This window comes from Lissotriton helveticus, chromosome 2_1 (assembly GCF_964261635.1).
Source record: "Lissotriton helveticus chromosome 2_1, aLisHel1.1, whole genome shotgun sequence".
In the NCBI taxonomy this organism is placed as follows: Eukaryota; Metazoa; Chordata; class Amphibia; order Caudata; family Salamandridae; genus Lissotriton; species Lissotriton helveticus.
The window spans coordinates 1,871,470,157-1,871,497,766 of NC_136059.1; the positions used below are offsets into that span (position 1 = coordinate 1,871,470,157).

Here is a 27,610-nt window from a genome sequence, read left to right on the forward strand (position 1 = left end):
GTGAAGAGCGGCGCTCCCGGGATCGACCTCTGGCCTGGGAGGAAGCTAAACAATGTGAGCTGAAAGGACGAGACAACCAGCAGTCAGAAGTTTCATGCGCCGCTCCTGTAGCACCTTTGGCTTCAACCGCTGACAGGCGTCTGTGTCGTGGTCTCACCTAGGCACCACATACAGATAGAATGTGGGTCCGTACCAGATATCTTACGAGCACAGGACCCACAAGACTTAAACCCAGAGGGCATAGAGCACACCGTCTCCAACCAAAAGTCACATTAGGCGGAAAAACAGCCAGAGATCTGCTTCTGCAGATCTGCATTGTAGCAAGTAAATGAAGAAACTGAGGTCAACGTGCCGGAGGGGACTTATATGGCTCAACTGACATCATATCCGGAGAAGTCATCACAGAGCCCTATGATAACGCCCCCGGCACGCTGTGTACTGCTGAAACATTTTCTGGTCCAGACTGGCATCTGGGGAGAATTCAAAAGTTAAGGAATTTGCAGCTAGATGGCTTTATCAGATCTATAGAATTAAGCATCTTTACAGAGGGTTTTGAAGAATCTGAGGAGTATATGGAGGACTTTACTTACCTCACCAATACTGATCAGTTCTACCAGGTCACGGATGCCTCTATATTTAAGGCTGTTTCACAGGTTGTGGCGCCCTTGGAGAGGAAAATTATACAGTTGCAGGCGCAATGCCAAAGACCCCTCAAGCAGAGGGAAGACACTGCGCCCCTGACCGCCAAACCTCCACGGCAGCCGGCTACACCCAACCTAAACAGTAAGCACAGGTGCAGACACTACCCAGGGATCTCAATGCCTTAATAAGGCCTTTATGGATTCACAACCCCTCCATATTGACACTCAGATCCCAGGTACCTCAGGGGATTCCCCTTTGCCTTGAGATGAGGATGCCTCTCCCAACACCCCATGGGGATAGGAACCCTAGCAGGCCATGGCATCCGGCCAGCAACCCCTTTCCAACGGAGAGTGATCCTAAAGCAGACACTGCTCCTTAAATTCCTGTCCCAGATACATTAGAATCGGATGATCTTGTACATCCGCGTACAGCGAATAGAACAGGCAGATTGAGAAAACCCCTAGGTAAGGAGTTGCCTCCAGGCCGAATACCGTACACCCTCTTCAGAGGGTAAAGTGACCCTCACACCTGAGATAGATGCCAGGATGGCCACTTTTCTCACAAAATGTATCCGTGACCTCAAAAAGAGCATAGATCGGTCCTGGGGCTCATGCCAGGACAAGCTTTTGGATGTGGCAGGACCCCTAGCCAACATATTGGCTATGGCGTAAGATGCGAAGGCATCTGGATCCGTAGTCTCCTCAAAAGCTTTGTCTAGCTGGTCTCAAAGGGCCATAATTTTCCTCTGAAACACGGATAGCGAAGATTGCTCCCGATCAAAATCGATGCAAAACGTGGGGAGCTATCTACTTTGAAGATGTGTCCTATAGCCCCAGGAAGCCTCTTTGGGATTCAGTGGGGGAGATGGGAAAATGAGTAAGTACATTAAACTCTTTAGACAAGGCACAAACGTCGATTAAATATTTTTACAGCCAGAGTTTTTGCCAGAGCTGGTGGTGGTAAGGGGGCGCTCGATCGGCCACGCATTTCATCAAGCCTCCGCTAGAGGTGTGGCCACCCTGCACGGACAATGGCAAAATTTGGCAACTTCTACCCAACGAGGACCTATCCTAGTTGCCGGGGTGCCAGAGGCGGTTCCATCACCTACAGCAATTCCCAAGGTGAGAGTACAGTACTCAGAGGGGTTATAGCTTGGGGTCAGTTGGTACTTTTTTTTGCAATATTGGGATGCTCTTTCTACAGATACGTGGGTTTTCCAGACTGTAAAAGGGTTTCCGATAGAATTCCACAGTGTTCTCTCTCAAACACACAGACCAAATCCCCAGTTTTTTTTCCTCAGGAACAATCAGTTAGTAGAGCGGGAAATTGTGAAGCTCTTAGAGAAGGGCGTGATTGGCCCAATTGCCTTACATCCCACAGCAACCTCTACCTGGTGGAAAAGACTACGGCCAGCGTCTAGTTATCAATCTAAAGGAGTGGCTCGTTAACGGTCACTTCAAATTTGAGGGTATACATCTCATATCTTTTGCAGGTGGCCGATTGGATGGTCCATCTGGACTCGGACATCTACCTGGCAACACCCATCTTTCCACCTAACAGATGCTCTTTACAGTTCAAATGAAGTTGTGAATATTCAAGTTTACTTTCCTTCCTTTCAGTCTCTCTTCTGCTTGATGGCGTTTCACCAAGGTGTTTTGTAACCTGTGGTCAAACACTTAAGAGGTTAAGGGGTGCAGCTGATCATCTATCCAGACAACATCCTTATCACGAATCAATACGTCTGGCTGAAAACTTGCAAATGACTATCAAACTGCTGGTATTGCTTGGATTTGTGGTAAACAATAAGTAGTCCTCCCTCTCTCCATCCCAATCCCTGCAATTCCTGGGGTTCACAATAGACTCTGTCAAAGCTATCCTCACTTTTCCATCTCGCAAATTGCCCAAGACAAAACACGAGCTCCGGAAAACACTGCCCAGACCATTGTTATCGCTACATCAGTTAGCAAGAATCTTGGGGCTTCTCTCAACCTCCATACAGACCATCTTCTCAGGCCCCCTCCACTATCGGGCGTTACACCGCCTGCAGATTTACCATCTCCAACGGGGTCTTAACTATTCCCAATCTGTCCCCCTATCGTAGAGGCAAAAGAGGAGCTGCAATGGTGGGTTTCCCATGTGGAAGTCTGGAATGGCCAAGCAGTCTTCAGCTCCCAACCAGACCTTGTGATAGAATCGGATGACAGCGGCTCAGATTAGGAAGCACGATGCGGAGAATTCTCCACAGGCAGAAAATGGTCTTCCGCAGAACAAGATAACCACATAAACTGTCTGGAACTAATAGCAGGTTCTTTTGCAGTAAAATGTTGAAGCAAAGGCAAGGTTTAGTGTTGTGTCCTTCTCAAGATGGACAATGAGGCGGTGGATAGGTTGAAAACTCTTTTGGATCTTGAAAATGTTTGCAATTATTGCCTGGCTGTGAGAAAGTGGCATCTTTCTTGCATAGGTATGCCCCCACTTTTTGCTGAATTGCTGATGTGCTTTGACTGAGTGTGCCCTGGGCTCCTGCAAACCAGGTGCCCAGTGCCTGTGTTCCTTCCCTAAACCTGTGTTGAAACAAAACCCAGTTGGCATCTCAGGCCACCTATCAGCCCCTAGTAAATGGTACCCTAGGTACCCAGGGCATGGTGACTAGAGAAGACCCCCTAAGGGCTGCAACACTTACTGTGCCACCCTTAGGGGCCCTGTACCCTGACACCCACACACTGCCTTTGCAGGCTGAGTGTCTTACAGAACTAAACAAATAGTCGACATGGCACACATCCCTGTGTGCCATGCCCATCAACTCACTGCTCTGGTATCCATGAGTCACCCCTCTAGCTGGGTGCCCTATGCCAGTGTTGTGGCACACATGCATAAGCCCTGTGCCCCTACCGTACCCAGGGCCATTCCTGGGCACTGTAAGTACAGTGATGCCATTAAGAGTATATGGTGCTGGGAGGGTGTCATTACGAACTCCACAGCACCATGATAGCTTCAATGAAGACTGAGAAGTTTGATATCAAACCTCTCAGCACATTAAACCTGCACTGTGTGGGATTTAATGTAAAATGCACGACAGAGGGCATCTTAGAGATGCCCCCTGAAACCTAACCAACTCCCAGTGTCCTGACTGTGGCTACCGATGCTGCCACCAACAGACATGTTTCGGGACTCCTGGGTCGAGAGCCTGCCGCTCTCGGGGGCCTGGAAGAATGCACATCCTGGGACGAGGTGCCAAGCCTCCTCACCCAGGATGGGCAGGAGAAGCTTCAAAGGCATACCGCCTTTGTGAGCTTCTCCAGGCCACTTGCTGTACTCAGTAGCTAGCCCCCACCGGTTCTGACCCCCACTCTGGCGGGAAGAACAGCGGGAAACCCTAAGTGAGTAAAGGGGGTGTGCCAGCCTATGCCAACCCCCCCCCTTCAGGTGGGAAATGCGAGGTGAAGCACGACTCCGGGCTCCGGCCATCTTGAAGATGGGGAGTCCTGCCCAATCACAGCTAGGCCCCTGCTCCCCTCCCACATGAGAGGAGCAGGCTAGGGGGTGTACCCACCCCAGGACAGGGACCCATTGGTCCCTGCCCTTTCCCTACCTGTAATGCCCCTAAATTTAGTATTTAGGGGCGCCCTGAACCTTCCTTCCTCAGATCCTGATTAAAACAAGAAGAACAAGAAACGAGAAGACCTGCCGTGCAGATGCTAACAAGAGGACGACACCAACTGACTTGGCCCCAGAACCCTACAGGCCTGTTGATCCTTGAACATGCTCCTGCAAAACTCCGGCGTCTCCTGAGGACAGCAACCTCGAAAACCCCGGAGGACCTGCCTGCTTTGGACCTTCCAAAAGACTGGGACTCCCACAAGCAGTGGTTCTGCTCAAACAGCAATACCCCTGGTACCAGCCAGGAACCGGGAATCCAGCCCACTCTGCACCCGCTGAGCCCGGCCTGTACCCGAGTGAACCAAGACCACAAGGACATCCCCTCGGGGACTGTGACCCGAAGTCCAGTGCCCAAAGACCCTCCTCAACGAACCAGACGCGGCCTGCAGCCTCAGAACCAGGGACCCCACCAACCGCGACCAGCTGAGGGTAAGATTTCCCGATGTCAAGACACCCCTGCACCCAGGGCCCCACGGCCCCCTGTGCCTTCCTTTGGGGTACCTACCTCTTCTCCAAGATCCCAACTTACCTCTCGAAGTGGTGGTCAAAACTGAAGAATCCCCGTCCCCGAGCCTGCAGCCTTTGTCCACTTTTTAACTTTCCCATTGGATAACATTGAGCGCCCGATGGCTCAAAAGCACCCTGCACCCAGTCGCCCGAGTGCCGCTGGAAGTGCAACTACTACCCTACTCTACTTCCCCACTTGCCCTGAGTAAGTGACCAGGAGCTCCCACAGCCGCGTGGCCTGCTTGCTTGCAGCCACCAACCAAAGGCCTCTATTGGATTGCATGGGGCCTATTCTCTCTGCATCCGGCTGCCCCTGTGCCGCTGAGGGTGTAACTACTGTACCTTTCTGAACCTGGGGTACCCCATAGTCTATGCCCAGAACCCTAACTCCACCAGTCAAGTACTTACCTAAAAGCCGATAACTCATTTCCCTTCCATAGGATAACATTGACTGGTTTCACTTGAAATTTCTTCCAAGTGTGGAGTTTTGAAACTTTAAAATATTCATCTACAATCAGCCGAATAACGAAATCCGAATTACTCACCTCTGACCAGGAGAGAAGCCAGTGCTGTACCCTTTAGCCCAGCACTGAATCGTAAAAGTAATTATAAGTGTACTTACCAGTAACTTGAATTTCCTCCCATAGGATAACATTGTTTGGTTTTTCACTGAAAATCACAACTACAACCAAAACGCTTTTACTTAACGGTTTACAACTTATGTCCCGGGACTGCACCCGGGATCCAGTCCTGTGGCTAGAAAAGTAATCCATAAAGTAATCTATTGCATTTATGTAGAAAAACCCATTGAGCTCAATGTTAAATTGTGTATGAAAGTGTGTTGTCTATTGCAACCACTGTAGCTATTGTACTCACAAAGTCTATTGTCTATGCAAAGTAATTACCTAAAGTCACTCATACTGAGAAAAGTATATTTTGATACCTGTTGGTTCTAAAATAAAACAATTATATTTTTAGATATAAAACAATTGGCCTAGAGTTCAGTTCTTGAGTGTGTGAGACCATTTGCTGACTGAGTGTGTACAACAAATGCTTTACACTGTCCTCTGATACTGCCTTACTGTTCGACCAAGCTACCACTTTAGAGAGTACGGTGTATCTATCTTTAACCTCTGCCATACCTCTGGAGACTGGGGACTCTATACACTCTGTACCTTACTTTGGTCCAGTATATATAGAGCCACTTTCTTACACTGGCCAACCAAATTTCAGTGTCAGCAAAACATCTTCTAGGGAGGCCCAATCAAGTGGCATATTGGCATTCCTGACATTGAAAGGATGTCAGTCTGAGGAAGCTACACCCGCAAGTGTTTCAACAGATCCAGGACAGGTGGGGCCCCTGCTCGGTTTGCCTTTCCACTGGCCAAGTATTTCAGTTGGCTACCAGACCCCAACACTGTGTCAACCGATGCGCTTCTCAAGGTTTGGAGAACGGAGACAGAGTATGCGTTTCCACCATTCGTGATGATAATGATGTTATTCACACAAGTACAGAGACCGTGGGCGGATTTGCTGGTGATCACCACAGCTGTAGGTCTCAAGTCTGGTTTCCAGCTCTGATAGAACTTTCTTAGGATTTTCTAATCCCTCTACCCCTATTTAGAGATCTTCTCCGGGATCATGGAAATCCTCCTCACCTGGTCCTAGGAGACTATCTTTGCCTCATGGCCTGGAGGATTATCGGGAATGTTGTAAAGTGCCATGCATTTCAGGAGAGGCTGCCTCTTTACTTGCCAAAGCCTGGGAAGATAGCACAAATATAAGACACCCTTCTGCCTGGTCTCAATGGTTGAGTTGGAGTCTCCAACGGCAATTGGATCCCTTGGGGGAAGACGTTGTCCAGGTCTTCAATTTCCTGGCGGCTCTGGCCTCGGAAGGTCTGGCATACAGGTCAATCAATACAAGTCAATCAATAGGTTTGGATCGCCTGTTTCAGCGGGCCACATCCCGATAGACGGACATCCGATGGGCGAAAGGCCATTGGGCTGCAATCTCCTGAGGGCATCTGAAGCCTTTTCTTTGAGAGCTAGATTAGAGGACATCCTCCATGCAGCAGATTGGTAATCAGATTCTACTTTTAAAATATTTTACTTTAAACCAGTCTCAAATCATGAAACTCTAGTGGTGGAAAAGCTTTACACTAGCCTAATCCTCGCCTCCAGGTCCTGACATAGAATTAAAAATGTTCTATTGCAACAGAAATTTTCAATTCTATTAAGTACACAGAGGCAAGGATTAGCCCACTCATTCTTCTAACACGGTTAGCATACCCACCCGACGGGATATGAGGTGTTAATATGCTTAGGGTTATGTAAATGTATGTAATTTATGCATATGATAATTTGTTACGGTTTATCTCGTTAGACATGTTTAGGTTGATATTTCCACATTATTGGTTGATACTTTCATTCTGGTGACCTGAAAACAGAAACATTACACTATGGTTTCTTTCACAATTACGGACTCCAATAAATAGGAGTGATCTTTGGAGAAGACGACTTTTCGCAGTAAGAAATAGAAGGATAGAGAGTCTCTAGGGAATGTTATATGGATGTGCAGAGTCCTGATTGGATGGACTGTTTTGTTTCCCCAAGGACTTATGGGAATGAATATGCTACTTACCAGTATGCATCTGTTCTTGGCGTGTAGGGCTGCTAACATTCATATCTTCGCATTAGATCGCCGCCTAGTGTTGGGTCCGGATGATCGCACATTGTTGTCCTGGAAGAGTCTTCGAAGTATCCTGAGATAGGTGGATCCTCCCCTGGACTACAGTGCGCATGGGCATCGGCTCCATCCCCAGATTGTTTTTCGCCATTGTGGCAGAAGATGGAGTGAAAAGTGTTATGGATGTCCATGCTAATGATTGAATACAATAGTATATCTGCAGCTGCGACAGGCACCGGGGAGGAGGGTGGGCGATATGAATGTTAGCAGCCCTACACGCCAAGAACAGATGCATACTGGTAAGTAGCATATTCAGTTCAAGGCATGTGGGCTGCTAAATTCATATCTTAGCATAGAATACATAGCAGTCCCTCCATCAGCGGCGGTTGCCCGTGCCAGCTGCAGAAACCTGAAAGAGTGTCTTGAGAACAGCCTGTCCTACAGCAGCCTGCTGCTTGGAATGTACATCAACACAGTAGTGTTTGGTAAAGGTATGTGGTGTAACCCACGTGGCTGCTCTGCAAATGTCCTCTAAAGGAATGTTCCCTAGGAAAGCCATGGATGCCCCCAATTTGCGTGTGGAGTGCGCCCTTGGGGGTATGGTTAGAGTGCGCTTGGCCTTTTGATAACATATTTGGATGCACTTAACAATCCACCTGGCTATTCCTGCTTTTGAAATGGGGTTGCCTTTGTGTTGTGGTGCGAAGGCAACAAAAAGTTGTTTTGTCTTTCTAAAGGGTTGTGTCCTGTCTATGTAGTACATCAACGCCCTCCGTACATCTAATGTATGGAGCATTCTTTCCGCTACCGTTTGTGGGTTTTGGAAGAATGCCGGCAAGTCAATAGTTTGGTTGAGATGAAACTGTGACACCACCTTCGGAAGGAATTTGGGGTTAGTGCGTAGCACTACCCTATTTGGATGAATCTGAATGAAAGGCTCTTGGATTGTGAGCGCTTGTAGCTCACTAGCACGCCTCAGTGACGTAATAGCTATTAGGAAAGCTACTTTCCACGTTAGGAACTGGAGTTCACACGAGTGCAGTGGCTCAAAAGGTGGTCCCATCAGTCTGGTGAGGACCACATTGAGGTTCCACACCGGAGCTGGTGGTGTTCTTGGGGGAATGACTCGTTTCAGACCTTCAAGGAAAGCTTTAATGGCAGGCACTCTGAAGACAGAGAGATGCTGCCTGTTTTGAAGATAAGCCGCTATGGCGGATAGATGTATCCGAATGGAAGTGTACGCTAGATTGCACTTGTAAAGATGCAACAGATAACAAATGATGTTAGGGATAGATGCGTCTAGCGGGTTGATGTCATTAGCAGTACAGTAAATGACAAAACGCTTCCATTTTGCAGCATAGCATGCTCTGGTAGTTGGCTTTCTTGCCTCCTTGATGATGTTAATGCATTCTGGAGGCAGGTTAAGGTATCCGAACTCTAGGACTTCAGGAGCCAGATCGCCAGGTTGAGCTGTTGCGGATCTGGATGCTGAATTTCTCCATGGTTCTGCGTCAAAAGTCTGGGCGTGAGGCGCAGTCTTTGATGCGGCACCACTGAGAGTTCGAGGAACGTGGTGTACCATGCTTGGCGCGCCCACGTTGGAGCAACCAGGATGAGAGTCATCGCGTGCTGCCTTAGCTTTCTTGCCACCAGCGGTATCAGAGGGGCTGGCGGAAAAGCGTACGCAAATTTGCCTGACCAGTTCATCCATATCGCATTCCCCTGCGACTGTGGGTGAGGGAACCTGGCGGCAAAGTATTGGCATTTTGCGTTTTCTTTTGTTGCAAACAGGTCTATCTCCGGATGACCCCACTACTGGAAGTACGGGTGGAGTACAGATGGGTGTAACTCCCACTCGTGCATTTGATGGCTGTATCTGCTGAGCAGATCCGCCATCTGATTGTCCTTGCCCGGGAGGTGTTCTGCCATGAGGAAAATGTTCCTTTGAATGGCCCACTTCCACATGCTCTGAGCCAGATGAGACAGCTGTGGCGAGTGGGTGCCTCCCTGCTTTTGAATGTAGTACATCGCGGTCATGTTGTCCGTCCGGACTAACACTACCTTGTTGCACAGATGTACAATGAAGGACTTGATTGCCATGAAGATTGCCATCAGTTCCAGATAGTTGATGTGCATCTTCTGTTGCTGCGTCGTCCATAGTCCCTGCACTGTGTAAGTGAGCAGATGAGCTCCCCAACCCTGGAGAGATGCGTCCGTCGTCCGGATAATCTGTGGCACTGGCTCCTGGAACAGTCGGCCCTTGCAAAGGTTGTGTGGAGTCCACCAATGCAGAGAGTCGTATGCCCGACTGGTAACCAACACTAGGTCTGTTAAATTTCCCTGAGCCTGTGTCCACTGATTTGCTAAGCACTCCTGGAGCGGGCGCATATGTAACCGTGCGTGAGGGACTATGAAGATGCAGGAGGCCATCATGCCTATCAACTGCATGAACACTCTGGCTGGAAGCGAGTGTTGTGGTCTGAACTTCTGGATTAGAGACTGCATGCTGTCTATCCTGACTTGGTTTGGTTGAGCCATGGCAGTCAGGGTATTGATCGTCGCACCTAGAAACTGCCGGACATGTGCCGGCTGAAGATGCGACTTCGGGTAGTTCAACGAGAAACCTAGATTGTGAAGGAGGTGAATGGTAGTCGACATATCTGCGGCGCACTGTAGTTCCGACTTGGCTTGAACGAGCCAGTCGTCCAGGTAGGGGTAGACATGGATGTTCTGCCTCCTGAGGTGCGCTGCTACTGTCGCCAGACACTTGGTAAACACCCTCGGGGCTGTGGTGACTCCGAAGGGTAGGACCTTGAACTGGTAATGCTTGCCTTGGATAGTGAACCTGAGGTATTTCCTGTGGGACGGGTGTAGTGGAATGTGGAAATAAGCATCCTTGAGATCTAAGGTTGCCAAGAAGTCCCCTTGGTTTAACAAGGGGAGAATCTGTTGCAGTGTAAGCATATGGAAATGTTCCGACAGTATGTACAGGTTGAGGGGACGTAGAGCTAGAATGGGCCTGAGAGATCCGTCCTTCTTTGGAATAAGGAAGTACAGGGAATATACCCCTGTTCCTTCCTCTCCCACTGGCACGAGCTCTATTGCGCCTTTTTGCAGCATTGCCACTACTTCCTGCTGCAATAAGTGCAAATGCTCTGCGGACATAGGCCGTTGCCTTGGTGGAATGTTGGGTGGAGTGGACTTTAACTCTAGACAATAACCGTACTGGACAAGTTGTAGCACCCACCTGTCTGTGGTGATGTTTCTCCAGACGGGCAGGAACTGCTGCAGTCTCCCCCCGACAGGTGTTAAGTGGTCGGGGGGCAGTGACAGAGAGTCACTGTTTGCTTGGGGTAGAGGAGCGGGAGCTGTTTCCTCTGCCGCGACCTCTGTTGCTGTTATTTCTGTAACCTTCCTTGTTCTGTTTTGTGAACGAGGATTGTGCTCCACCTTTTGGGAATTGAGATTGTTGACCCATTTGTCCTCTGGTGACTCCACGTGCACCTGAGCGACGAAAATTGTTGCCACAAAACTGTTGTGACTGTAGGGCCCCCATGGACTTAGCAGTTTCTGTGTCCTTTTTTATCTTTTCGAGGGTGGTGTCAACATCTGGACCAAACAGTCGATCAGGATTGACTGGCTGATTAAGGATGGTTGTCTGAATATCAGGTTTAAACCCAGATATGCGGAGCCAAGCCTGTCGTCTCAGCATGACGCTAGTGTTGATCGCCCTAGCTGCTGTGTCTGCGGCGTCAAGTGCACACTTGATGGCTGCGTTGGAGATCAACTTTCCTTCCTCTATAAGCAGTTGTGTGCCCTCTTGAAACTTTGGAGGCAGGTGTTGTACAATCTGTTCTAGGGTGTCATAATGCGCCCTATCGTAACGTGCTAAGAGTGCTTGTGTATTAGAAATACGCCAAAAGTTGGCAGCTTGTGCAGCTACTCTTTTGCCCCCTGCCTCTAGCACTTTGGACTCCTTGTCCGGGGGAGGAGCTTCACCCGTTGTTTGGGAGTTGGCCCGTTTGCGGGCATTGGCGACCACCAGGGAGTCTAGCGGCAACTGTCCCCGAATGTATGCAGGGTCTGCAGGTGCTGGTCTGTACTTTTTCTCAATACGTGGATTGACCACTCTCGCCCTAGTGGGTTCCTTAAAGATGTCCGCAGCATGTTTGAGGACTCCCTTGAGCATAGGCAGTGTCTTTACAGTCCTCTCAGAGACTGAAAACGTGTCAAAGAGAAAGTCTTCTTCAACCGGGTCAGCATGCATGTCCACATCATGATTAGCAGCTGCCCTCTCAATTAGTGCATGAAAACCTGCAGAATCCTCTGTTGGGGATGCACGTGCACTGAAAAGCTGTGGGTCTTGCCCCACACCTTGGGTGCCTTGGTCACCAATGTCATCATATGCATCTGTGTGTGCATCTGGTTCATTTACTGGGAAGGTGTATTGGTCCTCCTCATTGTAACCCTCACCATCAGAATGGTCTGGTGAGGGAGTAGGGCTTCTTCTTGGAGGAGGCTGGATAGGCTCTATGAGGGTAGAAGCGTCCAGAGGAACTTTTTTCTTCTTTAGTGGGATAACATAGGAGTCTAGAGGCTCTGATGTGATCCTTCTTTTGTATATTGTCAATTTGCCCGTGTTGGCGTCGATGAAGTGCTCAGAATCGTCCTCGGATTCGAGTTCTCGACTTGAAGGTACCCCTGCCGTAGAAGAATCCGCCTTCTTTGGCGTCGATTTTGTAGAAAAAGCCTTCGGAGCCTCTTTCGGCGGCAGAAGGAAGAGAAGCTTGCTTTTAGGCTTGGCCGGAGCATCCTTCGGCGTCTGAGGCGACGGCAACGGAGCCGACGTAGCAGCGGCCTTTTCTCTGATTCTCTGCAGCGAAGCGGCGATGGGAGACGCTTCATCCACAGTGGCTTTTGGCGCTGACGAGGACGTCTTGACCTTCCCCTCGGATCCGACGTGATGGTGGCCCTTCTGAGGTTTGGGCGCCGATGCCGTTGACGCCGACCCAGAGTCCTTGGACCGATGCGCAGACGTGCCAGCAGTTGATCCGTGCGCTTGAGCCGGTTCCGTATCCACTACGCTGCTGGCCTTGGCGTGCTTCGACGGTGTCGCAGCGGTTGATCCGTGCCGACCACCCTTTTTAGAGGATCCCTCCTCCTGCGCCGATTTCGTTCCAGCGGAATCGATCGACTTCTTCGGCTTCTGCGGACCGGAGCCCGACGGAGCCGATGCGGCAGCGGGTGCAGTATGTTTTTGTGGGCCGGCCGCCATTTTATGGACGCTCGAGTCCATAAGTTTCGGTTTCGTTTTCGGGTCGGCCATTTTAGGTGTCGTCGACACCGCAGGTTTCGGTTTCGATCCGGCTTGCCCAGCAAGTACGTCCGTGGCCGGGCCTGATGGCGGGGCCGTGGCTTGCGGCACTGGGTCTTGGGTAAGGCCACTTGGCGATCCCGTGACCCGATCTTGATCTTCGAAACCTTCGGGGCATAGCTCGTCTCCAGAGCTATCTGCCGCGGCCCCATAAATCTCTTCGACGTCCCCTACCTCGTCGACGTATTGAAGGTCTTGACCCGCGACTCCGTCGTCGTCCTCCGGATCCGCCTCGACCTCCGTTTCGGGTGGGGAGATTTGGAGAAGAGGACCCTGTTCATCTTCTTCCTGGTCGCCGAAGATGTTTTCTGGATCGGGGGCCGCTTGTCTGGCCTCCAGGCGCACCGCGCGCCGAAGCTTGAGAGTCTTTTTCGACCTGAATTGAGCGCAAGCCTTACACTTGCCGTCGTCATGGTCCGGTGAAAGGCATTTGTTACAGACCGGGTGGAGGTCTATATGTGGGTACTTGGACCCACAGAGCGGACAGTACTTAAACGGACTCCGCTCCATGCTGTAAAGTTGTAGTCGTGTCGCGATGAGAAGGCCTCGATGTTCGAAGAGTGTAGACTCCGTTGAATCCGACTTCAAGAGTTGGAAGAACCCGAGACCGTGCGCGAACAATACCGACGCTAGAAAATACAAGGCCTTTTGGCCTGAAAAAGTTAGTTTTTCTCGGTTCCGACAAAGAGAAGTCGGGACCACATCCGAACCCAATGGCGGAAAAAAACAATCTGGGGATGGAGCCGATGCCCATGCGCACTGTAGTCCAGGGGAGGAGCCACCTATCTCAGGATACTTCGAAGACTCTTCCAGGACAACAATGTGCGATCATCCGGACCCAACACTAGGCGGCGATCTAATGCTAAGATATGAATTTAGCAGCCCACATGCCTCGAACATGTGGTTTACTGTTAAATCTTCATGATGTTAATAGCTGCTGGTGAATAAAAAGTGGAGAAAGTTAAGTCTAATCCACGTCTCCTTGTCCTTAATAGAACGGAAGCTTTGTTACGATAGCTAGGAAATTATTAATTATGTTAAATACTGGACAAAATACGTATGTTGGTAATATAGTGCGTATTGCAAAAAATATGTTGCTGTTTCGTAGTACTGTAAATGACAAGCAATATGCTTACCCAACTAGAGACTTTTTTTCATCACCAAAGGCTTTAAAAGACTAAAGCCTCTATTCCTTGCAACTAGAATCTCAGACTTGTATTTGCATATAGACCGCAACAGTTAGCGCTATACTGGCAAAGCTATCTCTTAGAGAACAGTTCTTCCCCGCAAGTATAAGCAGGTGAATAAAGAAACACCATCACCAGCTGGACAACTGGATCCCTTTTGCATACTTACTTTTATCTTTAATAAGAATCTCCTATGCCCGGTAAATTTTCACTAACAGTGCCATGATCAACATTTCAAATTAACTCCAAGAAGATTGCAGACAAGACTAGGCTAAAAAAACACATACGGGAAGCGATTCCACTGTACCCTTCGGCCAGACGCTTCTTTCTCACAGCTAAAGTAGGACAGGGACATTAGTGTTCAATTAATCAGTGTGTTGTGGGTAGCATATCCCAGGGTATAACTATTTATCCAACGAGTTGGAAAAAATAATTCTGCCACATGTCAGGGCAGAGAATCAGATTTTCATTCATTCTCACGTGCAGGAAAACAGGCCAGCCAGGCATGCGATATACCTCACAGTTTGTTTTCGAATTGCAACTCGGGAAAGTTTTACTAGGGGGAAGTGAAAGACTTTTGATATTATATATCTGTCAGGCAGAAATTTAGAAAAGGAAAAGACATGAACAAGTGTTTTACACAGACGTGGCTGGGGAAACTTTCCTTGGACTGGAGTAAACATTCATTTAAGTAGGTGAAATACAATTTCATTTTTATCCAGCAGTTAGTGTTGGACAAATCAGGGATGTATTTAGGTTTCAAACAAACTTTAGTACGCTCTAAAGCAGGGCAATAATTCTACATATTGAAGATTTAAACTAGCCTCATATACACGCACAACCTTCAATGTCGAGAAAATGAACTAAAATTCAGAAGCACTTTCACCTCAATGGATCTGAAAACAAAGTTGGTCTTTAGCAATCAGGCTGAAGGTTTCTTTAGAAATCAAACAACCTAAAGTAGGCCTTGAAATATACAACAAATTTAAAGGATTCCAAAGTCATCTGTTCTGATTTTGTGCAGTTCTACCCCTAAAGCATTTTCATGTTCACATGGATCAAATTGCAGAATAGGCTAAAAAGGATATGCCATTTTCAAATGGCCATAAAAATCCCCTGAAGTAGATTGTGTAATTATGGAGTCAATGGACCCTCTTCCAAAAGATTTCTGTCAAACCACGTTATGTAATATTTCTCAAAGGGGCGCTGTACAGACTAACAGAATGCAAATATGAAATACAAAAATACATGCTACTCCGTTTCAGTTCACATAGAATGAAAATGTTTTGGTGACTGCGGGGGTCTTCCAATTATTTAAATGTACTGGTCAGGATATGGAAGAATCTTTGCTTGCTTTACAAGTAGGACATTAATTCAGGAGTGTCTTTTCTGCCTAGCTAGTAGTTTACAAAATTTCCATTTTTAGGTAAGAACGAAATAACTGGATATAATGCAGATTAAAATACATACATACACAACATTTTCCACATGGGTTTCAAAGTAATTTGACCTGAACAGAGAGCATACCAAACTTCCCCACTATTTGCAAAACAGTACAAACACTCAAAATAATAATTAAATAAAACAAACCGTCAGCTTAAATTGTTTTTTCTATATTTCAGTAAAATCTACTTGAATACACTTTGAAACAAGAGTACAACAAAATAGAATATACTTCAAATGTTGAATATACAAACTATTATAGTTCATTCTGAACACTGGTAACTTTTCCCTCTTAACTTCAACTAAAAAAAATACAAAATAATTCCAGGTTTTGAACTACCTGACAAAAAAATATATCGCAAATTCATGCTGAGTGTGACCTTGAGTTGAAACTGAAATGTATGCGTGAGTGCTAAGCAAGTGACAGTCATGGTGCAGGCAAGCGCAAAAGTGCCTGCTGCAAACTTGCTCACAAGTGAGAAATTAGGACAGACTTAACTACCATACAAAATGTTACATTTAATTCTAGAACAATACTGTGCTAGGTAATATGCTTTGTTTTAATTCATTAAAAAATGCTGTACACCAAACAAGCCATTAGCTTATTTCAATAGAGGGAAACTGAAAATCAGTCTAAAGCTTCTATATCAAATTCTGCTTGAAAGCGGTATAATACAAATCTCTCCGGTCTGCTCCTAGCAATGTAGCTTTTCCGAAGATCTTGAGCAAAGGTTGCTGCAGTTGCTTATCTTCCTTATGCAATTCACATTCTTGAATAACTACTCAGCAGAGTTCTACGTAGCACCAATGAAGCGAGCACTGTGAGAACACAGCTGGGCTTTGCTAGTTTCCATGTAAGTTGCATCAGGATTTATCGTTTGTAGCAAGGCATTTCTTCCTCCCCTGTCCTCTTCCCACCCGTCCTCCACTGTAATAAAAATATAACAAAATACTCTCTTGCAGAATCAACTTTAGTGTTTCCTGTCCTTAGTGTGTCTTGATATTGTAGTGAACTGCTTGGTCCCATATTTTGTATATACTACAGCTTTCTATGTGTAGGCTCTCATCTAGTTCCACTTGCAACAGTGGGAGAAAGTGGGGTGTGGGGTCTGTCGACATCTGAACAGGCAGTTCCATTCCCATTGAAACATGGGACAAGTAAAACACATTCCAGTCAGTCTTTTGGCTATAACCTTTGCTATTTTACATGCGTTTTTTTAAAATGCCACCATTACTCGCTACAGCTCTTCCTTTCCAACCCAAACAATGCATTTTTACATTAATATGAGCAGATTCACAAGTTTGTTCAGTTGGTAGACAATGTTGCTTGTTTAAATGTCAGACCTTTCTGTTCCTTCTGTTTTAACAGTTACTGGAAGGGCAATACCAGAGGGCGTGCTGACTACTACCACGTGTGTCACAGTCTTGCTGCCATCAATAGAGCTCTCCTCTTTCAATGGCTGCAGGGGTTTTCCGTCACCTTCTTGGCGGACACACACTGAATCAGTCTTCATGTCTGACCCTCTGAATACTGCACTGAACACCCGAGGAGGAGTCTGGCAAGTGGTCGGCTGGCTGGGAACAGACAGCCGCATGAGTGGTGTTGCATGTGCAAGGGACATGGGGTTAAGTGCTCGCATGGCCAATGGGGTTCCCATTATGTTAATACTTCCAGATCCAGGGAGACCACTTTTCGCTTGCAGTTGATGACAATGCGCCAGCTGTGATGCCGGGATGGTGATGATTTTGGCAGGCTGCATGGTGAATTTGTCAGTGCTGTCAGCAGAAGCGGACATCATCGTTGGGATTGTCTGAATTACAACCTTTGGAGCATTGCCAGTTGTTGGGCTGGTGCTGGTTATGAGCTGAGACCCTGTGTTTATTGGCTGCATTGCCAACGTTGAGATTTTCTGACCCAGAGACGTCATCACGACCGGCACTTGCATCGCTACACGGAGAGTCCTGCAGGATGAAGGAAAATCAATAGCTTTAGACTTCTATTTTATCAAAAGTTCATAAAAAATACATCAAGTTCATAACCTGAAAAACTCTCTCACTAGCGTACAGTCACTTTTGCACCATTGTGATCAATGAGTCATCTGGTTTAGCCTCTTGGGTTTACAAACAGCAACTGAAGAAACGGACCCTAGCAACGATTAATCGCAAAGCAATACAAAAGGAACAAGTTTCAAGTTAGTATTAAAATCTAGATGTGTGTCAGTAATTAAATATTTTTGCAAATGCTCTATATAGAATAGCAGTGAGGCGGTTGTAAAGAGGTAAAGCTGCCACAGACTGGTTGGGCACTTAAAACAGTTTACTAAGCCAACAACTAGTTATAAAAGTTAAGAAAGCCAGCAACTAGCTGGCAAAGGATCCATGAAATTAAATTTGCCAAATGCCAACTCGAGTAATTTCTATCATCAGTATTTATCCTTTGGATTAGTAAACCAGTGACGAAGCAGCCCTGAAAGTAGTGACTTGAGGTAAAGAGTTGTCTCTGCTACCCTGTATGAACATTCTCAAAAGCCACTCCCATCTACTCTCCAACAGCCTTTTGGGACATGCTGTTCACAATGACCCAAAAGTCTAACAGTTTCAGCTGAAAATGCTTTGAAATAACTATATATCTAATCTATCATCCTTTTGCTTGTGTGCTCGACTTACCTACAGCCGGTTGCTTGCGCTTTTAAATATAAACCTCTAATGCTGAAAATGATGCAATATACTGTACGTTTATCAAACACCAAGCCATATTCTCTCTAATCCCAAGGTCTAACCGTTAATTCAGTTTGTATCTGTGCACTGCAAATGAAAACATACTTCTGGTTCTTATTCAACCAGTCTTGTACATTCCCTCAATTTAAAATTAACATCTTTTGCTCGAGGTTCCTAAATCCGCGCAATGCATGAGAATCTTTTGCACATGCCAAGTTTCATGGATAGGAAAAAGAATGGCCCGAAATGTAAGCATGTGATGATTAGGTTATTAACGGTGTGGCTAGCCTCCTCGATCTACACACAATATATGAAATTCAATTCAGGAAAACAGTCAAAAACAAATCTCAAAATGTAATGTGTGAAACAGTCATTTAATTGTGATTTTCGAGGTGGCATCAGGTGGAGCAAGATATTGCTCTATTAGTAGTAACTTTCAGTACAAGTGTGACACCCAGGTGATTTTGCCCAGATATCCATGCCCTATTTCAAAGATATCTGCAACCCCATGCTCAAACTACTATACATTCACTGGTCTACCTTGGGGCGTAAGCTTCCAATTGAGTTCACCAGTACTGCCTCTTAAATCTCCTACAGATGCCAGACTAGAAGGCTTAAAACAGCTTTTATCAGCACCAGTAAGAAGCACTCAACTACATATTGATGTCGTGTACTGCACTGGGCATGACATAACCAGAGTCATAAGTGCCGCCCTGGCTGAGCAACTCGTTCCTTGACGTTTTTTCCACACCTTTAGAGTTGAAGATGAGGACAACGAAATTGCAATTTTATGCAGTGTACCAAAACTGACCTTATTAACCAAACTATGCACTCCACTCATAAGGAGGAGGCGAGGAACCTTCAGGTAAACAAAGTATACAACAGAACGATCCTTATCAAAGGTAAGTAACAGTACCTCAACCTAAAGATTCCTTGCTTATTGAATAAATACAAGTATTCCCATAGAGATATGTCTGAGGAGAATGTCACAACCAAATGTTTTGCAGAATTGGACTGGCAAATGACCACCCCAGCAAAGTTCTGAGGGGAGACAAAAATGCCTGGTGGTGAAAGTGTGGAACAAAGCCTACGTCACAGCCTGACAGATGCCCAAGACGACACACCCCTAGACAGTTGCAAAGAAGCAGGTTTTGCCTTAGTGGATTAGGCCCTGGTGCTATCAGGAGGCACCTTTTTGCAAAGAGCTAAACAGATCTCTTTGTAAAATACAAGATGCCTGAAACACACCATTTTCTGAATTTTCCCTTCCTTTGTAGGTCTCGCCTAGCGTTGCTGCGCACATGCGTAGCTCGCTCTGCGAGATTTATTGCTAGTGAGGAGTTTCAATAGAGGGCTTGAAGCCCCACCCCTCATTTCCATTGGCCCAGTGTCACAGTTTATGCTAAACGGGGGCCTGCCATTGGCTCAGTGCTCAAAGGCCTTCCTGAACAGTAACGTATTAATCCATCTCACTCACCAACACTTTGGCAGTGTCCAGGGCCAGTGCTGCCTGCTCCCCCAAGATCTGTCCCACGACAAGTAAAGCACACTCACACTTACTGGCCCCCACAGTGCACATGCACCAGGCACCCTAACGCAGTAAACTCTCGACAGCCACTGGTGTGTCCGACGTGCAGAGATGTACCAGCAACATTGCGTTGACTTTCTTTCATTATGAGACAACACTTGTACTATCCATAATATGACATATTTGTAAATTTTAACTTTTCCATGATCGGTTTTATTTTCGCTGTTAATCAATCATTTAGGCCTACACGATGCCATAGTTGGAATAGTAGTGTCAAGTATCACTAACAAATAAACAGTACACTTAAATGTCATATTTTGCTCAGTTCTTACAACCAGCACCATAGAAAATGCAGATTCCACAGCTGATTAACGAGCAGTATGGTGCCCTTACAGCACTCTGCTTCCACACTCATCATTACAATGTAAGTTTTCTACAACTTTACTAGATCACAGTATCATGAGCACAGGCCGTCCATCTTTAGCAGTAAACCGCTCTCTCTTTCTTTCTCTCACAGTCACTATCTCTGTCTCTTGTCTTTCCGGTCTCTATTTTTCTCTTTCTCAGATGTATGTGTACTCTTTCTGCGTACTTTTCCCTGCCCTTCACGATATCTCTGCCCTGCCTCTGTGAAATCCTTTGCCTCCGGCCTAACTTTCTTTCACACACTTTCCCCCGTGATATTACCCTGTCAACTCAGGCACACCGCCTGGCCGCCGGCGCTCCCCTCAGCCCCACGTACTAATCTATAGAGCTGGACGAGTGAACAGATTTACTGGGAGAGCCGAGCCAGAGCCGATCCAAGGCTATGACCAGGATCTTGGAGCTGAACCCTGAAAAGGTTTGTTGGTAAAGTCCTACAAAAAACCTGAAGTAAACTGTGATAAAGCTTCCGCCGAATTTAATACAGTGTATTCCCTGAACATGTGGAGCTTTGACATTAATAAAGCACATTACGGTACTGCACCGAGAAGTGCTTAGTTTACATTTAGTGATTTGCCCAGAAACCCGGGATGTTGAGTCGACGCCGAGACTCGGATCGGCAGCTCTTTCTGTAACGCTACATCCGGGGTAGAGCGAGTGGGGCAGGCAGAAGCCACATGAAAGCTTGGCTCGTTATGGGCTGAAAGTTCCAACAGGAACTGGAGCTGAGCCATGCCTTAAACTCCAGCGGCTCGCCTACCTCTAATCCACTATGTCCTACCTCTCTGGTATGTCTCGGTTTCCTTACCTCCCTGGACCCCTGGTGAAGTGAACTCTCCTATACCTCCCTCACATATGTAGAGCTCCACGTGGGCACTTTCACCGTCCCTTGCCGAGTGCTGTAAGGTACCTTGTCTCTCCCAGCGAGCCCTGCCTCTGGCCTGCTTCTGTTACTGCACTCCGTTTTCCTACCTCATTTCTTTGGCCCGAACCCACTGCAGGGCGGATGTCACTCACCGGGACAGGCGCAGACGGACAGCCCCAGTCTTCTTTCTTCCAGTGCAGCGCTCTTGCATGCCTCACTATTTCTCAGTCACTCTCTCTCTCTCTCTTCCTTTCCCTCACAGTCACTCTTTCTCTGCCTCTCTCTCTCTCTCTCTTGCCTTTCCGGTCTCTGTTTTTCTCTTGTGGGCTCACTGTTATGACGTGCGACATTCGTGGAGTTTACCCTCTGACCTCCGCATCTCTCCATCACCCTTTTCGTTGGTATGGATGGGGAGTAGAGTGCATTAGTGATAGATACTTGGATAGCCGCGCCCCACCCCGCCCCTGCAGGCCTCCCCAAAAGAAGCAGTGTCCCATCTTTAACTCGCACCCACACTCACTGTTCAATGTGTAAGATTCTCTTTAGAGCTCTAATCCTGGAGTGCACGCAATGACGCGTGGTAGAAAAGTATGCGTGGTATAAAAGTATGCGTGGTGATGTGTAGTGCAAAACTACACCTAATGTGCAGAAGTAATATACACTGTGTCAAGAGTGCACACTGACCCATCAATGTGCAAACACACACCGATGTGCAATAGGAAACTGTCCCGTGTCAAAGGGCACAATGTGTTGTGCATTAGGACACAACCTCACCAGTGTGCAACACACACACACAGAAGTGCAGTAGGAAGGTGTGCCATGTCAAGAGTGCACAGTGGCGTGTGCATTAGAACACGCATACACCAATGTGCAACACGCACACCAAATCGTGTTTTGTGAAGTGGTTTAGTTCTATCGATGTAATACGTAAATGCTCTTTACCAGAGCTTTTCGGTAGTATGTTTGAATAAATCTTACTATCCATCTTGCTATTCCAGCTTTGGATATGGGGGAACTTTCTCTGGGGCGGAGGAGGGGGGGCTATGGGGAGAGGGGTTTGAAAATGCAACAAAAAATTGTTGTGTTTTGCAAAAAGGTTTAGTTTTCTCGATGTAATACATGAATGCTCTTTTAACATCAAGCGTGCATTGAGCTCTTTCTACTACCGAATCTGGTTTAGGGAAGAATACTGGTAGCTCAAATGTTGGATTCAGATGGAATGCAGAAACTACTTTAAGGAGGAACTTTGGATTAGTACTTCGTACCAATTTTCAATAGATAAGGAAGAAAGGTTCTTCTAAAGTGAGCGCTTGAAATTCACATATTCGCCTGAGCGATGTGATAGCTACTAAGAAAGCTACTTTCCATGTGAGTAACTGTAAATCACGTGAATGTAGTGGTTTAAAGGGTGGTCCCATTAGTAGAGTAAGAACGATATTTAGATTCCAGACTGGTGCTTGTGAAATAGAAGGTGGAATGACTCGTTTTAGTCCTTCCACAAATGCCTTGATAACTGGAATTTCAAAGAGCGACATATGTTGTCTGTTTTGCGTGTAAGCAGCAAGAGCTGCTAAGTGTAATCTAATAGCGGTATAAGCAAGTCCTGCTGGCTGCGAATGAAAAAGATAACCAATAAGGTCTTGCACTGTTGGGGAGAGTGGTTGGATTTGTTTGGCTAGGCAGTAATGTACAAATCTTTTCAATTTGACAGCATAAGCAAATCGCCAGAGTGAGCTGATCAGGATTTGGATGTATTGTTTTTCCCTGTTCCTGAGGTAGAAGATGTGACCAGAGAGGCAGTTTTTTGTGTGGCACTACCGACAGTTGAATTAGGGTAGTGAATAGGCCTGGGAGACAAATTCCGTTCCGCTCGCGGAATTTGGGTAATTTCGTGTTCCGCGGAGAATGCGAAATTGCCCAAAATTCTGTGTTCCGCGACTTCGCAATTTTTTTTGCTTGTTCACGTTCTCAAAATGCGTGTTCGCGAGATATTTCCTCCCGAGCACGCAAACCGCAATTGCGAACAGGAAAAAAGCATCGCGAACAAGCAATTCCGTGTGTTCGCGGAATTTCTGCGTGTTTGTGGAGATTTTTATGCCGTTTCGCTGAGATTTGCGTAAGTTACGCAAACTCCACCCACCCCTAGTTGTGAATCATCCTTGTCGTGCACATGCTGAGGCTATTAGGATTAGTGTCAGGGATGTTTGTGTTAGCTTTTGAACCACATAAGGAATGAGAATGAGAAAAGCATAAGCAAATATCCCAGACGGTTGGTTGATCCCTAGGGCATTGCACTTGGATTGTAGGTGAAGAAACCCGGAGGCAAAGCTTTAGCATTTTGCGTTCCGCTATAGGTTGCAAAGAGGTCTATCTTTGGGGTTAAGCACTTTTGGAAATATGAGTGGAGGAGTGTTGTGTTGATCTCCCACTTGTGGAGTTGCTGATGCATCCTGCTGAGCATATCTGTGAAGTTGATTTCCACCCCGGTAGGTATTCTGCTAGGAGGTGGACTTTGTGATGTATAGCCCAGTTCTCTATCTGCTCTGCGGGAGAGCTGTATGGAGTGTGTGCCCCGGTTTAATATAATGCATTGCTGTCATGTTGTTAGTCCGGATTAGAGCTACTTTACTGTGAAGATGTTGCTGATGATGTGAAAGTGTTTTGTGAGTTGCCAGCCAGAGGTCAAGTACTGTGAGGTCCCGTATATGTGGCTTCCAACCCTTTAGGGATGCATCTGTCGTAATGGTAATTTGCAGAATTGAGGCTTTGAAGCGCAGACCCTGCAACGGATTGTTGCTTTTCCACCACTGCAGAGAGTGATGGATCACTGACCCTACCAACACTAGATTGAAGAGTGCATCGAATGGGGTGTATATGCAGATGTGTGTGCTGCACCATTGAGATACAGATCGCCATCATCCTGAGAAAACTCATGACTGTTTTGACTGTGATGTGATGATGTGGTTGAGAAAGAGTTCATGATGACAAACATTTGCAACTTTTCTGGACTGGAATAGGCCTTGACTGTAACCAAGTTTAATGTTGTGACCAAGAACTGCTGTATTTGCAAAGGTTGCAAGCCTAATTTGTGTAGAAAGTTTATTACCTTTTGACTGTACTGGAGACATTGCTAGTTGGTGGCCGATCTTCTAGATATGGGACCACTCCTTCCTTCCCCGCCCCCTCTGTTTCTGGCCTCAGAGAACAGGGGCTTTCAACCCAGGGGTCCAGAAACATGTCTGCTGGTGGCAGGCTGACTAAAGTCAGTTAGAGACCACACCAGGGTTGGTAGGTTTTCATGGGGCACCTCCGAGCTACCCTCTAGGTACATGTTTTAATAAATCCTGCACTGGCATCAGTGTGGATTTATTAAGAGGAGTTTTTTGGTACCAAACGCTTGTGGGTTGAGCGAAGCCATCATGGTGTTGGGAAACTCTAGTTGTTGAGATATCAGCCCATGTACTCACTATGGCTTCCCTGGCACTTACAATATGAAGAATAGACTGAAGTATTGTGGGGGCATATCTGCTCATGCGGATATGCCCATATCGGAGATAGGATGCAACCTGCCTTAGTGCTTGTAAGGCCTACCAGAGGGGTGACATATCCATACCTTAAGATGTGCGGCTTTGACATGGCACACAGGCAGTGTGCCATGTCGACTTTGCATGCACTGAGGCATGCAGGCTGCAGTGGCAGTTTGCATGGCCTTAGTGAAGGTCCCTAAGGGACCCTCTTCAGTCCTAATGCCCCAGGTACCAGGGGTACCATTTGCTAGGGACTTAACGGGGGCTGAAGTTGCCAATTGTGGGACAGTTTTAGCAGAGGAGCTCTGGCACAGTGGACCAGTTTGATAGGGACCCTGTGAACTTTCAATCGAAACCTTATCATTTTCCAGGCGCAAAGGGGGTGGCTAACCATGTCAAAAGAGGCACTTTCTCACATAGTGACTAATTTCTTTGACTATGTAGAACATATGCTTAACACTACCCTCTGATAAACTGCTCGCCCACACTACCACAAAAGAGAACATTCAGGATTATTAATTTAAGCCCTGTAAGCCAAATAGGAGCCATCTGGACTTTCTACACAGTCTATATAATTTTGGGACACTACATAAAAAGCCATATTTCTACATTGACTATTACAATACATTTCATAACAGCAGCCAATGAAGCTTTCTCAGCTCCATATAGCCATGTGAGGATTCGACTGTCCGGACACAAAGATGATATAACAATGAAGTACTTGAGAGACCCCCATTCCTAATAATTACAGTGCTTTGTAGAGATGAATAGCCTCTGTTGGAGAATTTTCTGGTAGGCTTCATACACACGATGGTTAGTGAATGTGAGGAATCTTTTGGCATCAATCTGAGAACCGTCACAGATGGAGGGGGTGTTGACTTCTCCATAACGTTCAACACCTCTCAAATTATCATATATTCTTACAGCCGCTCTCTTATCTTTGATTTTTGCAAAATGTCATGACTGAATTAAAGTGACTGAAGTACAGAACGAAAGTTACGTAACGTCATATACGAATATCTAATCCAAAATCCGTAATCTTGGGAGTGCCAACAGGCAAGACATCTCACCTGTCCTTTTTAAGAGATAATCCATGGATGGGTACCTGTATTCTTTAGCCCTCAATGCAATTTATGACAGGATGGGCAACATTAGATTTAGTCAAATCTTTCAATGATGACAACTTCTAACCAGGCCAACAGATATGACAATTGTCTCTGGTCGGGCTCTCCCATAGCCTTCCCTTGTCCCTCGCTGGTGATGAGAAATAGTACTCACCACATGTATTCACTCTCTCATTGACTTGGGAAATTCAATGTACCTGAGGATCCCCAAAAAACAATGAGAGGTTGCAGAGCATGCAGAATGACGCTAGATCGGAGGATTTTTAGATCGTTTCCAGATAGTTCTGGCACCAGCAGGGGCTGCCTACACAGAAAGTGATTAAGTTCAATGCAGTCTTTATCATGCACAATTTCTATTATGGATAAGGCCCCAAGTTTATGACATCTACGTTTATAAGTATTGTCCAGAAGCAGTCCTGAGATTGTCTGCTAAAGATTTGCTATTGGTGACCAGAATAAAACAAAAGAAATGGGGAGGCAGACACTTAAGCACTCCAAGAACAGTGCTATCGAATAATTCAGAACAGAAACTAGACACCGTACATTTCTGAAGTTAAAAACATGGGTGTTTGCCTCCTGATGGAGTAGATCGAGTCTTTGAGTACTAAAGCGGGTGAAACTGAATACACTGCAGTATTAGTTGACAGCACAAACAGTTCTACGCGAATGCTGCACTTTATGTAGACATATTAATAGTAAAAACATTATTAATGCTTACCTAGGAGCTACTGTGGTCGTTAACGTAGTTGTTGTTGAGTGAGGCGAAAGGTCATGCCCAGACGAGGCGATATTCACTAATCGCGCTATTGGCTTTCCCATTCTTGTAGCATTCGATGGGGACAAGTTCCTTCCTCCACGTGCAGGTATGGCCATTTTCAAGATACCTTCTGGAGGGAGAGACACCCGCTCTAATGATTTGTCCTCTGTTGGGCTGGTTACTTCTTCACTGCAAAATTCAGTTTTATCGTCCTCTATAACCACAATGTTTTTTGGCATTTCTTTAAACTGATACACAAGCCTTTGGCCTTCCACTTTTGCAAGAATTCCCCTTTGGTAGTAGTACCTGTGGCATGAAAAACAAAGTTTCCTTAGTAGACATGTAAAATATTAAGGAAGACACAGGCATGGATTGTCTGGTTCTTACATCAATAGCAGCCAGGATCTTAAAATGTACACCTGGCATCAAAGCAGTCCTCAAGCACAACCCTATTCACTTTCTGAGCAAGCACAGTCATCCAAACCCAGACATTCAGTTATGACTTCATTCAGATTTGTAATCAGTCTGAACGTGTCATATTAATAGAAATATAGCTTTCACCGATGGTAATGGACTGCACATGGCCCTGATGCCAATGTTCTTTGCATAAAAAACATCTACTTTTTTAAAATCATAACTGATACAAGATCAGACAATACATATGAACTTCTAAAGAATTTCCACTTTGTTGCCCTTTTACGGAACAAAGATTGCCTTTTATGACAAAATAGTTCCAGATCACAATATTTGATTGGTAGATATTCATAAACAGGTCAATATTAAGAAAAGAATATTAGTCAAAAATATTTCAGCAAAATAATATTCAAATGTACTATGACAGAAAAATAAAGATCTTATATACATCCATTATGAAAATTATACATCAATTTATTATCAATAGATTCTAGTTATCCCAAGAATGCTCATGCTGTTTGCCCATCTTATTTTCACATTCCTACACACATCAGTGTTATACAGAACTCCAATAGTGTTAACATCTACTTATCGCGAGCTTTTCTTGTCATTACAAATAATCCATGTTTGTTTGCCTTTTTGATTTTTTTATGAAAATGTATTGTTGTAGTGATGATTACAAGTTTTCTTCGCTACCAAAGCAAACAAGTGTTTCATGTAGCTGTACGCTTCTCCAGGGCTAAAGTGGAAAAA

General features: G+C 46.1%; 1 protein-coding gene across 5 annotated transcripts in view; it reads right to left on the reverse strand.

Annotated features, from left to right (window-relative positions):
• Positions 1 to 15,655: 15,655 nt before the first annotated feature.
• The window catches only part of ELF2 (E74 like ETS transcription factor 2), a 578,592-nt gene continuing 566,637 nt past the window's right edge, over positions 15,656 to 27,610 (reverse strand). For all 5 annotated transcript variants that reach the window (XM_078676779.1, XM_078676782.1, XM_078676781.1 and 2 more), the window contains 2 exons: positions 26,405 to 26,749; positions 15,656 to 17,463 (listed from right to left, as the gene is read on the reverse strand). In XM_078676779.1, the coding sequence (XP_078532905.1) occupies positions 16,833 to 17,463; positions 26,405 to 26,749 (976 nt within the window). In that variant the 3' untranslated portion in view covers positions 15,656 to 16,832. The remainder of the gene's footprint in view (positions 17,464 to 26,404; positions 26,750 to 27,610) is intronic.